This window comes from Lemur catta, chromosome 2 (assembly GCF_020740605.2).
Source record: "Lemur catta isolate mLemCat1 chromosome 2, mLemCat1.pri, whole genome shotgun sequence".
Lineage (NCBI taxonomy): Eukaryota > Metazoa > Chordata > Mammalia > Primates > Lemuridae > Lemur > Lemur catta.
Window position 1 is genome coordinate 1,344,848 of NC_059129.1, and position 14,451 is coordinate 1,359,298.

At 55.6% G+C, this 14,451-nt stretch overlaps 1 protein-coding gene across 7 annotated transcripts in view; it reads left to right on the top strand.

The window, feature by feature from the left end:
• Positions 1-482: 482 nt before the first annotated feature.
• Positions 483-14,451, top strand: part of MAPK8IP3 (mitogen-activated protein kinase 8 interacting protein 3) — a 43,638-nt gene continuing 29,669 nt past the window's right edge. For 6 of the 7 annotated variants that reach the window (XM_045541108.1, XM_045541105.1, XM_045541109.1 and 3 more), the window contains exons 1-2: positions 502-947; positions 13,561-13,681. In XM_045541108.1, the coding sequence (XP_045397064.1) occupies positions 630-947; positions 13,561-13,681 (439 nt within the window). In that variant the 5' untranslated portion in view covers positions 502-629. Of the gene's footprint in view, positions 948-13,560; positions 13,682-14,451 lie in introns of all 7 variants that reach the window. The other variant, XM_045541104.1, reaches the window with a different exon arrangement.

Genomic DNA, 14,451 nt, shown 5'->3' on the forward strand with positions numbered 1-14,451 from the left:
AAAGTATAACAAATAGGAGCCTATCAAAACTGGTAAAATATAACAAAGTCAGTCAAGTAGGACAAAAATATAATCACTGAAATTAAAAACGCACTGGATGGGTTCAACAGATTCCGCATAGCAGGGAAGAAACCGGAAGATGTGGGAAGTCACACACGGGGCAGCCGAGGGCGGGAGGCCAAGCCGCGGGCGCCGGGGCACCTGGCGCGGGGCAGTGCGCGAGGGGGCTCCGAAGGCGACCGGAGGCCGCTCTGGGGGAAGCGGGCGGGACCGGGGCGGCGAGGAGCCAGAGCAAGCCCGCGCTCCGAAGGCTCAGACTGGCCCGCCCGGAAGCGCCCCGCCAGGCGCAGCCGCGCTTCCGGCCCGGGACCGGCTTCCTCTGACGTCACGGCGCCCGCGCCCCCTGGCGGCGCGACGGGGCGCCGCAGGCCGTGCGGGTGCCGCCCCCCGGCGGGCGGGACTTCCGGCGGGTGATCGACGGGCGCAGCATCAGCAGCAGCATCAGCACCGGCGGCGGCGGCGGCGGCGGTGCGGGAGGCGACGGGCCGCGGCCTGCGGAACCAGAGGCGGCGGGCGGGCCGGGCGAGCCGGCCGGACAGCGGGCCGCGCTGGCGGCGGCGGTGGCCGCGATGATGGAGATCCAGATGGACGAGGGCGGCGGCGTGGTGGTGTACCAGGACGACTACTGCTCCGGCTCGGTGATGTCGGAGCGCGTGTCGGGCCTGGCGGGCTCCATCTACCGCGAGTTCGAGCGCCTCATCCACTGCTACGATGAGGAGGTGGTCAAGGAGCTCATGCCGCTCGTGGTGAACGTGCTGGAGAACCTGGACTCGGTGCTCAGCGAGAACCAGGAGCACGAGGTGGAGCTGGAGCTGCTGCGCGAGGACAACGAGCAGCTGCTCACCCAGTACGAGCGCGAGAAGGCGCTGCGCAGGCAGGCCGAGGAGGTGCGTGGGCCGCGCGGGGCCGGGACCCCGCCTCGGGACACCCCCGCTCCGCCCGGGGACCCCCGCCCCGCCCTAGGACACCGCCCCGCCCGGGGACCCCCTCCCAGTCTCGGGGTCCCCCCTCCCCGCCCGCCCCGGGATCCCCTTCCCCGCCCGGAGACCCCCTCCCCGCCCCGAATCCCTCCTCCCCGCCCGACCCCGGGACCCCTCCTCCTGGCCCCGGGACCCTGCCTGGGCTTCCCCCACTCCTGCCCGGCCGGGGACCCCCCCTCCCGACCCGAGAGCGCTCAGCCTTAGCCGGGCCTCCCTCTCCCCTCCCCTCCTCGCCCCGCTTCCACGCCAGTTCCCTTTGCTCTTGCGTGTTTTGGGCCAAACCGGTTTCCCAGACCCCAGTTACTACCTCTGCTCGCTGCTGCAATTGTAAACCCTCCCAGAAAGGGATCTCTGATTTCCCTATGGTGCTGCAGCAGGAAGAGGCCTTTTCCTTGTCCCTCATCCAGTATTTTGAAGGCGTGTGACATGGTGAATTTGGTGATAGATGTAAACACGGCCCAGCCGCAGCGAGGCTGCTTCTGTGCCGGGGAAAGGCCCAGGTTTGTGGAGCTGACGTCTTTCCCTCTGGTGGTGAGGCTGTTAGCTGATGGACGCGAGGCCGAGGACCTCCACGCTGGCTTCTCAGCAGATCAGAGTAGAATTTTGAACTATTCAGTTGTGTTCTAGGCTGTCCTCATAACCTGGAAGTCGCTTATTTGTGAACCACTTGGGAGAACGTGCATGTAGGGAGCACTCTGAGTCCATTCATCCGCCGCGGCGTCCAGCCCCAGAGCCTCGGGCTTGTGGGACCCGCAGGGTGGAGCAGGTTCAGGGAGCCTAGGTTCTCGTCCCTGCTTGGCCTCTGTGACCTTGGCCACGTCACTGGCTGGCTCTGGGTTTTGATTTTCCATCAGTCAAAGGAAGGAACGGCCCTAGGTGATCTCTGAGCCCAGAGATTCTGTTCTTCTAGGAGTTAGGTGATGCTCTCTGATTTGTGAATAGGGGGCGTCTTACTTAGTGAGTTTAAATTCCCTTTCAATTAATTTGGCTTAACATATTCCTGACTTTAGTAGTGAAATAAAAGATTGTTTCAGAATTTTGACTTTTTCTTAAACCAAAGTGGTTTATGCCCTAGTTTGGTTTAAAGCATGTTTATAAAAAATGACAGTATGTTGTACCATTCTTACTTACTGGGCTTTATTTTCTGTTTGGGTTTCGTGTCTGTCGAGAGATGGTCGTCTGTTGATTGGGATGCCCGAGCTCCCCCACCCTGAGGGGATGTGAGAGCTGAGTGACCCTAGGCATCTAACTGGGGCGGGACCTGACCCAGAGAAGTGGCAGGGCTGGGCCAAGGTCACATGCCCAGGAGCACCAGGCAAGGATGCAGACTGAACCCCGCGCCTGGCCTGGGCGCTTCCTTCTGTGCCGTGCTGCGGGGCGTCAGAGGGTGCTCCCCAGAAGTCTGGGTCTTGGGGCTCCCCTTGCCCCGCCGTGAGGCTGTGGCTGCATTCTTTGTGCTGGGTGCTGCTCTCACCGTCCTCGGTGCCCATTTGGTGCCTGACTGAGGTTTCAAGTGGGTTTTTTTTCTTACACTCTGACCTGTGTGGTCTATATAGTGGGTAAGAAGGAACTAAAAGGAGGAAATCAAGATGGACAGCCTTCAGGCTAAGAATCATAACCTTGTGTCTTAAACATCAGCTCTGCAGGGATCAGTCCTGCTCTGCCCCTGCAGCTCATGTGCAGCCACCAGCGTATCCCCCGCCCTCCTGCTCAGGCCCCCGCTGCACTGAGCTGGTGGGCGGCAAGGAGGTTGCCTTTAGGCCGAGACACACCACTGCCCCAGCTATTTAGAGAGGCTGCGCAGAGAGCCTCCTGAGCAGAGCCTCAGAGCCAGCAGATGCTTAGCGGACCCGGCATGGAGGCTGTGATTAAATGCTAATGGCACGCCCTTGGAAGACCTCAGGTCTTTACAACTAGGGAAAGGCACAACCCTGTAAACATTTGGCATGCTTGCTCCTTTATCCACTCAGGCAGACACTCGATTCCAGTTTTGTGGAAAAGACCACTGTGCACTGTGGGTCGGCTTCTATTTCTAGGCAGGGACTCGTGATCACATAGATGTGTGTCTGATAACACGAGAGCTGGACGTCACAGGCTGCCAGCGTGTCTTGGTGCAGAGGAGCTCCTGGGTGAGCTGTCAGCGGAAGCTCCAGCCCCAGCCGCTCTGCTGTAAAGGCTTAGTCAGAGACGGGTAACCTGAGCCTTCTGCAGCCCTCTGAGCAGACAGACCTGCAGGGGTTTTTAAAGCCTTGAGCAGAACACATAGCCCTGTTCCCTATTTCTTGCCCGTGACGATACAGCGAGAGGTTCCGAGTCTGTTGTCACACTGGGTGCCTGGTTTCATGCGAGTGGCGGCAGCTAGAGGTGGTCCAGGGAGGGGCCGGCTGCGGAGTCCGCAGGTGCCGCTTGAGTGCCAGCCGGCACACCCTGCGACCGGCCTCTTCCCTTCTCTGGGTCGTGGTGGCTGCCTCTGCAAAGCTAGCGAGTTGCAGGTGTGGTGGGTGGGTGTCATCTCCAGTGCAAGTGCTGTCACTGGTCACCTGGGGAATCGTGGCAGGTGGATTTGGCAGGGTCGGGGCAGAGCCCTTGGTGGATTCTCGGACAGCCTTGGAGGGTGCGGTTGGTTCTGCTGCAAAGTTTTAAAAATCCCTCAAGTGCTTTCCCACTGGAATGGGAGGAGGTGGGCAGTGGGGAAGGACACCCCTGCCTGCGAGGGGCCCCACGTGACCTCAGAGGGAGGCGCGTGCCGGCCGCGGCGCTCGCCGCACCAGCCAGGCAGCAGAGTGCCCTTTCCCTGCAGTGAAACCGCCTGGCTTCTAAGAGGAAAAATAATGTTTCAGAGACAGCGTGTGGGTATCAGTAGTCGTTATTGGCCTTAAAATATGAAATCTCGTCCCTAAAGAAACTGCTAGTAACGGCCCCCAGATCATCTCAAGCAACTTAAGGGCACGTTCTGTCAACAAGACAAACGTGTGGGTATTTGCTGAGGATTCGACACGTGATGTAAGGGAAGCATCCACGTGGAGGGAAGTTTTATCCAAAACTTATTTTTTCCTAGTTAAATAAAAGTAATCCATTTCATAGAAGGCCATTTGGGTGGGGTTAAGCTGAAAACACAAACACGGTAATCCTACTCTATAGAGATTGTCATTGCACCTTTTTTGTTAGTGAATCAGTACAATGAATCAGAAGTTTTAGTGCTTCCCGTATCACAGTCGTAGATTCACCGCCGCTTGGCCAGAGTATGATACCTTCTTTTGCCACGTTGTAATGCTGAGAGCAGTTTTTGACATCTTTTTTTAAATTGCTTTTTTTTTTAATTTTCAGAGGAAGCTGTTAGAATGTGCTGGCCGAACTGCCTTTCCTAGTTGCCTCTGAAAGTTGGTCTACTCTGGCTGTACCAGGGACTCCAGGGGTACAGCTGTCTCCCTAAAACGCGGAAACAAATGGGTGTAGGTGCCATGGGCAAACAGGCGCTTCCCAGCCGGATGGCCCAGGCCGGGAGCCGGGCCCTGCGCAGCCTCTTGCTGGCCATGGCGGCAGCTGTCACTGGGGCTCGAGCACTGATAGAAGTCAGTTCTAACAAAATTAGGACTTCTAAATTAAATTTGTTTCATTTTTATGGTTTTTTTTTTTTTTTTTGAGACAGAGTCTCGCTCTGTTGCGCGGCTAGAGTGAGTGCCGTGGCGTCAGCCTAGCTCACAGCAACCTCAGACTCCTGGGCTCAAGCGATCCTACTGCCTCAGCCTCCCGAGTAGCTGGGACTACAGGCATGCACCACCATGCCTGGCTAATTTTTTTTCTATATATATTTTTAGTTGGCCAGATAATTTCTTTCTATTTTTAGTAGAGACGGGGTCTCGCTCTCGCTCAGGCTGGTCTCGAACTCCTGATCTCGAGCGATCCACCCGCCTCGGCCTCCCAGAGTGCTAGGATCACAGGCGTGAGCCACTGCGCCTGGCCCATTTTTATGTTTTTTTAAAATTTTGTTTTGAAATAATACACAAGTTGCAAAAATACTGCTCCTCCGCCAGACTCCCGGACGCGAGCATTCCCCGCACTGCGTTTCTCTCGCTCTGCGCAGGCCTTGGGGTCCTGCGTCCCTGTGGCCTCCCTCATGCTGGGTGGTCCCCGTTCTCCGCACTCTGCGGCCTGGGCAGTCTGACAGCTCAGTCTGTCCCTTTGCCTCCGTCTGGTGCTCAGACACTGGGCAGGTGTCCTCATCCTCGGCGACGGGTCTGCGAGTCCTCCCCTGTGCACCATGGGCATCCGGGGAGGGCACGGGACTTGGGACGGGCCCTTCCTGAGGTTCCCATTTCCAGCTGGGGCGGGAAGATGGCCTGTCCGTGCGTGACGGTGACTGTGGAGGGCACACGGGAGCGCAGCCTTCCAGCTTGTCCTTGGCTCTGTGAAACCCGGTCCTGAGGCCCAACTCACTGTCTCTCTGTCCAGTCACCACGGCCTGGCGTCCTTCCATCCTTCCCTCCTTTGCCACCCTCCGCTTCGGTCACTGCCATCACCCAATCTCCCCGTCACCTCCCCACGCCTGCTCATCCTTGACTCAGCATAGCATTCCAGGGGCCAGGCTGGGTGCCAGGCAGGGGGATTAGCTCCTTGCTCTCAGTAAAATGAGGGGACCTGGAGTGACCAGGTGAGGCCCCGGTCTTGGGCCCCTCTCACCAACCTCCTCTCCCTCTGGCCTCTGCACTGTCCCCCACCCCGAGGCTCCCCTCCCTCCTGGGCATGCCCCTCCTTGGGGGTTTTAACTGGCCACTTCCTGTCCCGCCTGACTCCCTAGTGTCTGACGGTGCAGAGAAGTGAGATGTGTCCCCCCTGTGCCTCACGGTCCCCTCTGTGTCTCCCACGGGCATCCCCAGGTTAAGCTGCTTCCTGACTGAGGGAGGGGGTGGCCCCCTGTGGTGCGTCCAGCCCCAGGCCCGTTCTTTTCTCCCTGTCCGCACAGCTGGAGAGAGGCTGGTCACCTTCGTCTGTGCGTGGACGGGGAGGGGACCGTCCTCTGCCTGGGCGCACATCTCGCCGAGCTGGCTGCTCAGCTCCTGAAGGTCAAGGACTGTCTCTGGAGCCAGCGTTCTGTTTTGTGCCGTCCAGTTCAGTAGGCTCTGGCCACATGGGGCCATAGAGCTCTTCACGGGTGACCATGGAACTGAGTTTTTTGCTGTCTTTCATTTTAATTAATTAAGTTGAAATAGTCGCATGTGGGCAGGGCTGTCGTGCCGGCGCAGGGTCTAGCTGAGCTGCCTTAGCGCCAGGCAGTGATATTTCTAAGTTGCTCAGCTTCAGGCGAGAGAGGAGGATGCTTAAAAGGTGGGTTTGTTTCTGAACATGTTCCAGAAGGAGGGCAGATTTCTGGTCAGGAGACCAGCTGGGAGAAACCTGTGGGGCGGGGGAAATGACTGCCCTGTTCAGGAAACGACGGAGAAGTGGTGAAATTCTAGAAGAGCCCAGGGGGGCCTGGCAGGACGTCGCGGGTACCTTGCGTGGCCTGTGCTTGGGGCGCACGGTTGAATCTCCATCTTCTTTTCTTTATTTTTTGGGGGGTGGGGAGGGACAGCAGTTTTCTTGAGGTGTCATTGACGTGCCCTGGACTACACGTATTTCAGCTGCAGTGTGATAGGTTTTGACGGGCAGTGAGGTAAGGAGGGTACCGTCACCCCAGTCTCCCTGCAGACTCCCCCAGCCCCTGCCCGCTCCCCCTGCCCCAGGTGACCACCTGCTTCTGTCACTGTAGATTAATCTGCACTTTCTGGAATTCTAGATAAATGGAGTTGTATGGTGTAAACGCTTTTTTGTCTGACTTCTTTGACTCAGCATAACAATTGCAAAATTCGTCCAGGTGGTCGTGTGCCATTCCGTCATTGCCACACGGTGCCCCGCCACGGGGGTGTTTGTCCATCCACCTGTCAGTGGAACTGGGAGACTTGTGCATAACCCTGATGCTTTTGTCAGTTCCATAAACCAAGACACTCCGTTGTGGGGTCCCGGGACAGGCACTGCCCAGGGCGGGTCTATCTGCAGGCAGCCGCGAGTGTCAGCAGGCAGAGGACCCGGGAGGCCAGAATCAGTGTGTGACCCCGTGTGGGGACCAGCGTCCTGAGAAAGCACCCTGCTCACTGGGGGGTGGGAAAGTCGCAGCCTGAAGAAGTGAAGTATTTGCAGAGACACTTCAGCCCATGAAGGCATTAATCGGTTACATTTTTCTGAGCGCCTGTTAGGAGAAAGAGATTTGGGGAATTTCAAGTTCTTAATAAGTGTGATAGGGCCTTTCTCCTCAAGGCTGTCCCTCTGTGAACTAAAGTAAAATTCTAAGGCCTCAACCCCGGCTAAACGGACCTCCAGCCCCGGCAAAGGGGACCCCAGGACAACCTTAAAACCGAAGGGAAAAGAGGTCAGACACTCCTCAGGCAACAAGATATTAAATTATTAATAGGACCCAAGGCCCCCAGGTCAAAGTCTAAGTCACCTGCAGGCCATCAATGTGCTTAAGAGATTATGGACTATCGGTGGCTTGTCTCTGATCACGGACTTCTTTATCTTAACTTAAAACATTTCAGGCCTTTACATAAGCCTTATTTCTTTAGCCAATTATAAATCAAACAATATTTGAACCCACCATAACCTGTAATGCCGACTTGGAGATGTCCCCCCTTTTGGGGCCAAACCAATGTCGCCCTCCATGTGCTGATTTGCAGTCTTACGTGTAATTCCTGTCTCCGTGAACACGTGAAACCAAACCGGGCCCCGGCTGCCTCGGGTACGTGATCTCAGGACCTCTTGAGGCGTGTGCCGCAGGCGGGGGCCACCCGTATTGGGCTCAGAGTCAACCTCTCTAAATTATTTTATAGAGTTTGGGGTTTTGTCTGTTAACACCTGGTGGGGTTCTGAGAGAGGGTCAGGAAGTTGAGGTGCTTGTTATCGTCGATGGCCGATTCAAAGGGAGCCTTTCGCTGACGCGTTCTGGCGTCACTTCTCCCGCTCTCGCGCTACGCCCCTGTGGGCCGGCCCGACCTCCCCGCCAGCGAGCACCCAGCCAGCGCGGCCCGGTGGCTGCTTGGCGCTCGAGCCTCTCTCAAGACTGGAAGGCTCGTTTCTGGAGAGCAAGGCCTTCGTGCCCCGAGAGCCGGGGCGCCCGGCTGGCGTCTCTGCCAGGTGGAGCGGGGGCGGGGGAAGTCTAAGGCGCTGGTGGGAACTATCAAGGGTGCTTCAGAGAATAAAATCCTACTTGGCAATTCTTCCCAGGGAGATTTTTCACAGGATGAGACCTCTGATGGGGTTTAGCTTTATCTCCATTTTTCCTCCTTCCCCTTGCACCAGCCATGTGTGTTTGTCCATCTGCCTCACCGGCCTGGCGAGTCGGTGTGCATGCGACCTCTGGGATGTGCTTCAGGCGGCGCTGGACCAAGCAGCCCCTCCTGTGCACACGAGGAGCCCTTGCTTTTCTCATTCTGAGGCTTGTCGCCGGGTGTCTCACCCCACGTGTAATGCTCGAGTGCAGAACTGTCCTTCCCTCTGCCCGTGTGCTGCCCAGTGGGCTTCGGGGGCAGCCTGTGTAACTCCAGGCCTCGACCCACACGCCCGCTCTCCGGAGTTTGAGATCTGGGCAGTTACGCAGTTGTGGGGAACAGACAGACGGCTCCGACTGCCCTGCCGGGCCTCGGGAAGCTTCTGACCATGAGGGGAGGTCCCTGTGGACCCCCTGGATTAGCCACAGAGAAGGGTGTCCCCCTGGGCACAAAAGCGTGCACCCAGCACCTCCACTGTCGGCCTCTCTGCCTGCTTAAGATAAAAGACCAGAAAAGAGCATTTCTCTTTTGGAAACTCGCTCCACCCCTCACCCCCAGGGAAGGAAATAAACTGATCAATAACACAAAGGAAAGAGCCTTCGATCCCTGCGGGGGCGTTGTCACTAGCGCCCCGGCCAGAGTGGAACCGTCAACTGTGCAGCCTGAGCACACGGGAGAGGGAGGGTTTGGGTTTAATATGTGAGTTTTAAGTGTCTGCCAGTAAAGTATCCTCGTGTTATGAGGGTTAGCGAAGCCCCACGATGGCGTCGTGCAAGCGTGAGTGCCTAGAAATCACTCGAGCTCCAGGGACCCGGAATGCTGACGGCGGGGCCGTCCACTTGATTCTGTTTGACGTGAAAAGTCAGTTTCCTTCGCAACTTTGCTTTTTTTCCCAAATAAGATGGAAGGATGATCTTATTCTGTGGAACACTAAGGAAGGCTGGCTGGATTACTAGATTTTGGAAGAGACTGTGCTCTCAGGTTGTTTTAATATGTGTTTTGAAATTCACCAATGCACCAAAAAGCAAGTTCTCAAAATAAAAGTTGAGTTTAATTTAAAACAGAGCACTTTGTTAGTAGGAGGGAGGGGGAAGCCGTTCTCATTCTTTGGTTATTTATTTATTTAAATTTTTCCTTCCGCACCAGCGGTCTGACCTCGCACCCAGCTTAGAAGCACGCAAAGGGGTCCTGTGGCATGTGGGCATTCGGAAGTGAGAACAGGGCATTTCGAATCCAGACTGTGAGGGCTGGACCCTGGAGGTCTTTCCTTCATCGCATAATCTCCAGTCGCTGCTGTTCGGGGTGCTCAGATGTGTCCCAAGGTGGCCTCACACATCTGTGTGTTGCCATGCGCCGCGCCACAGTGTCAGGCCGGGTTATTCCGGTGGTGACATCACACACGCCCGCATCCGCAGTCCCCGCGGTCGGCGTGCACAGACAGTGCTGTTGGCGGCGGTTGCACCTGCAGCTGGGGCCGCGACGGTACCCAAGACGCTCCGGCGAGAAACGCTGTGCTGTGTTTCCAACAGATTGTTTTCATAACCTAGTGTCACGCAAGCCCACTCGGCACGAACGCTGACAGTTAAAATTCCATTCTTCTCACTTCCATTCATGTTTTGTCATAGTCAGATTCGACATTAAAGAAAGCTTTGCAGACTTAGTCTCTACCCTGCCCTCTTCCTCACCACGGAAAGTTCTTGATTCTCTTACACCTGAAGTGGATGATCTGTAAATACAAATACTAACTGCTTCTTTGGAAACATCCACTGAATTTTTGTGACTTGGACTGACCCAGTCACTAACACTCACTGCCCGTGCCCCAGCTGCCCTGCCCAGCGCTGGAAGGAGCTTGGATCTGTCCTCCTGTCCCCCTTGTGCACTTAACCACCACTGCGTTCCCTAGCTCGGGGTGTTCACTCCCCCCATGTCTCAGAGCATCTGATGTTAGAGGATTTCTGCACGGGACCGGGTTTGGGACCAACTTTATCGGGAATCTCTAGGCTTATGGGGTTATGTGGCCTAACAGGGCTTTTTGGCATTGTCACTGATGTTGGATTTTAACTGTCACTGATGTTGGATCTAACCTATCAGGATAGAGCAATGGAAAGTCTCTCTTGACCTGGGGAAGCTGGGAGTGGGTGTCCTTACGTGGTCTGTAGTCTGGAAGTCTTCCAGCTGACTCCTAGGCATCAAATGCTGGCGTTAGATGAAACATAGACAGGGTACAAGTTCTAGTGAGGCAGCACTGTCACCAAAGAGCTGTTTTCTCTGCATGACACCCCAGTGGCTCAGCTCAGAGGGAAGACAGTGAGCAGTTGTAAAGAAAGGAGAATGTTTCCAGCTTCTGGCTCTAGAAGCCTCATCAGACTCCTCTTCACTTGCTCAGACTGAGTGCTCGCTTCCCCCCAAGTCTGGCCCTAAACATCGTCTCACTGAAAACAAGGACTGAACATGTGACCCCTTCCTGAGGGACAGAGACCTGGTGCTTCCTGATAGGCGAGTTGCATATTCAAAAAATAAATATGTAAGTGACTCGAACTAATTCTCAAGTTGATCTAGAAGGACAAAGAAGTGGGAAATGTCCTGTCTCAGTGGCTCATGCCCGTAATCCCAGCACTCTGGGAGCTGGAGGTGGACAGGTTGCTTGAGCCCAGGAGTTCAAGAGCAGCCTGAACAAGAGCGAGACCCCATCTCTTCAAAAAGTGGAAAAATTAGCCAGACATGGTGGCCCATGCCTGCAGTCCCAGCTGCTCGGGAGGCTGAGGCAGGAGGATCACTCAAGCCCAGGAGTTGGAGGCTGCAGTGAGCTGTGATCCTGCCACTGCACTCTATCCAGGTGACAGAGTGAGACCCTGTCTCAAGAAAAATAAAGTGGGAATAACCAAGAAAATGTTGAAAAGGAAGATGTAACAGGGGTAACAGATTCAGATGCCAAAAGATACTATAAAACAACAATACCAGTTGTGGTGTTATTAAAATAAAAAAAAAAAAAACCTTTGGCATTGGCTCATCAGTAATTGAAATATATATTAGGGTTTAGCGTGTGACAAAGGGGCATCTCAGAGCAATGGGGAAAGGATAAATCACCAAGTACCGAGACAACATCCACACTCAAACGACACCCTGGGAGAAACACTTGCAGATAGAAGACAAAGTCTTAGAAAGTCCCTATAAATCAGTAAGAAAGGCATGAACAGAATGAGCTGTTGCCGAAGAAGTGGCACGTATTACCAGTGAATTTGTGGGAAATGTTCCACATGACTTGTAACCAAGGAACTGAAGATTTAGACGACTGTGCCGCGTTCCCCTGTGGGGTTGGCGGTGATACTGTTTGGCCGTGTGCGGAAAGGAGAGTCCTGGGACAGGGCGTGTCCACGTGGTTGGGGGGCGTGAGGGGGGACACTCTCTGCAGAGTCAGGCAGCGGGGGGGCCACAGCCTGGGAGAGCAGGGAGCCGGCAGACGGTGCCCAGGCGTGTGTGCTCACAGCCGCAGTGCTGGGCGTGCAGAGCAGCCTGAGAGCCCGGCCAGAGGCCGCGTGCCCTGCGTGTGTTCTGCGTGTGCCCTGCGTGTGCTCTGCGTGTGTTCTGTGCGTGCTGACAGGGACGTGCACCTGTTAGAAATGCGAGTGGATCCGTCACTGCTGCCTAGAGGCATCCGGTACAAGTGAGCGACTGAACCAGGTCACGGAACACGGGGTGCATAATGATTGCACGTCTGCCCCCCCCACACACACACAGATCTGGAAGAACAGCAGTTTTAACTGACTCTCTAGATGGTAGCGATGCAGTTTCTAAAAAATATTCCTCTCGCAGCACTCTCATCTGATTTCTCTTACTCCTCAAATCCCTTTTTGCCATTTTTCTTTTTTTAAGTAATGGGAATTAAAATTACCCTATTAAAAAATATCCTTATCAGTTAGTCAGTAGCATTGATTTGTTCTTCATATGCTGGTTGTATCCACGGCTAATTCAAAAACACTGATTTTTTTTTTTTTTTTTGTACAGCTGCACAAAAAATGTGCACTTTGCTGGCTGTTCGTTGTTTGCTTTTTGCATTTCCTTGGGTTGCACGTGCTGTCCTTGACGCAGACCTGCGCGGCTGCCCTGCCTGCCCCCCCCCCCCCCCCCGGGTTCTGCCCTCTCCACGGCTGCATGGATGAGTCATGCTTCGGGCAGGAGCCCCAGCGTTTTCAGCACAAAGACCTTTTTAGAAGCTGCTTGGGGAAGAAGTGTCTGGGGGCCTGTTATGGGGGGTGGGGACTGGGTGGAGTTATTATGGGAAACACAGCTGTGGCCGCCACTGATTAACTAGCAGAACCTGAAACCAGCCATCGGTTCTGTGTAACCATCTTCTGAGAAACTCCTTGTGTCCTAAGAACCCAGCTGATATCGATGCTTCCTGCAAATGAAGTTTCTTGATAATATTTCCCGGTTTTCCACTCAGTGAAATCGCGCCCCCTCAAGGCTGCTGTGGGCATTAACCTGGCGGCGTGTGCCGCACGCCGGGCCTCAGTGGCACCTCCGCTCCTCAGACCTCTCAGGAGCTTCTTTTATTTTGCAAAGTGCTTTCCTTTCACGTGGTTTGGTGATAATTCTGCTCGAACTCACCACGTAAGGTTAAGAGTGCAAACCTGGACCCGTCCCTCTGCTTTTCTCAGGGGCCAGGAGCAGCCTTGTGCGCCGCTGTTGCGGCAGTGATGGTGTCCTGAGCCGGGCCGTGAGCCAGGCGCAGGAAGCAGGCTTGACCGTGCTCAGAGGTCTGGTGGAGAGGACTGTGCTCCTCGGTTGCAAACGGGAGCTACGTGATCCGTGAGGCCCGGTGCAGGCATGGAAGTACAGGGCGCCCTGTGTTCAAAAGTTGTCACAAATGTCCAGTCCGTAACAGCAGAGCGTGAAAGCAAGCGTGTACCTTCTGAGTGTGGCCCCGGAGAGACCCAGAGTGAATCCTGCACATGCTCAGTGGTGGCTCTGGTCAGAGATTCCTTTTGGACAGGGCTTGCAGTGCCGTAGCTGGAGGGCAGGGTGCAGGGCAACTCATTCCTGCAGGGCTGGGGCTCGCCCTCGTCCGGGCATGGGGCGGGCACTGCCGAGTGGCAGGGAGCGGGGTCTGAGGTGGAGAGACACCTGTTCGGGTCCCGGAGACAGCCCGTGGCTCTTACCCCGAAGGGCGGCTGTGACCCACTCACGACGCCCGGCCCTTTTCTCCCCTCCACGTGTAGAAATTCATTGAGTTTGAAGATGCCTTGGAACAGGAGAAGAAGGAGCTGCAGATCCAGGTGGAGCATTACGAGTTCCAGACGCGGCAGCTGGAGCTGAAGGCCAAGAACTACGCGGACCAGAGTAAGTAGCACGGAGAGACGGGCCGCGGCCCCGCACGCTGTCCCGAGATGGTTGGGTGGGGAAGGACGTTGAGAGCCTTTGAAGATGAGAGATTAAGGAAAACCCGATGGTGACCTTATGTCATTGTCACCTAGATTCCCTCGGCCGCTTGTCTCCTCTCTCTGCGCTGCCATGCGTGTCTGCAGTCAGCCTCAACTCCTCGCAGAAAGGGAAATAAATAGATAAGGCCCCTTTGATCACGTGGCACTTGGGCTTCACGCTGTAATCTGCCCGCAGTCACCAATGCGTGGTCCTTCAGGTCCTTCTGTGGCCTGCAGAGCAAAGCTGCCCGCTGCCCTGGGCTCCCCTCGCCACGCGGAAGAGCGGCGGCTCCTCGGGCTGGCGGGTGGACCCGCTGGCGTGTCCCAGACGGGCTGTGCTGACCCGGGGTCTGCAGGAGAACCTGTCCCCTGCAAGGCCAGGTGGAGAAAGGGGCTTTCTGTTATTACTGTAGGAACAATTTTTTCTGTTTTCGAAAGTCTTTGCTCAAACTGGACTGTCGGTGTTAGGACTGCCTGTGTCACTAGATTTCCTGTAATCAGATGCTCAGATAACTGAGACCCATTTGCTGCTTCCCTGGTTACCGTGGACGGCGGGTGCCGTCCTGTCTCTGAACAGTTAGGATCAAGTTGGGACAAAAATGTTTTGAGATGTTGGGCCTGTCCCCTTCCCCAACCAAGACCTCAGGGCCACCGTGCTAAGGCTGGCTGCTGGCAAGGCTGAGGGTCGGC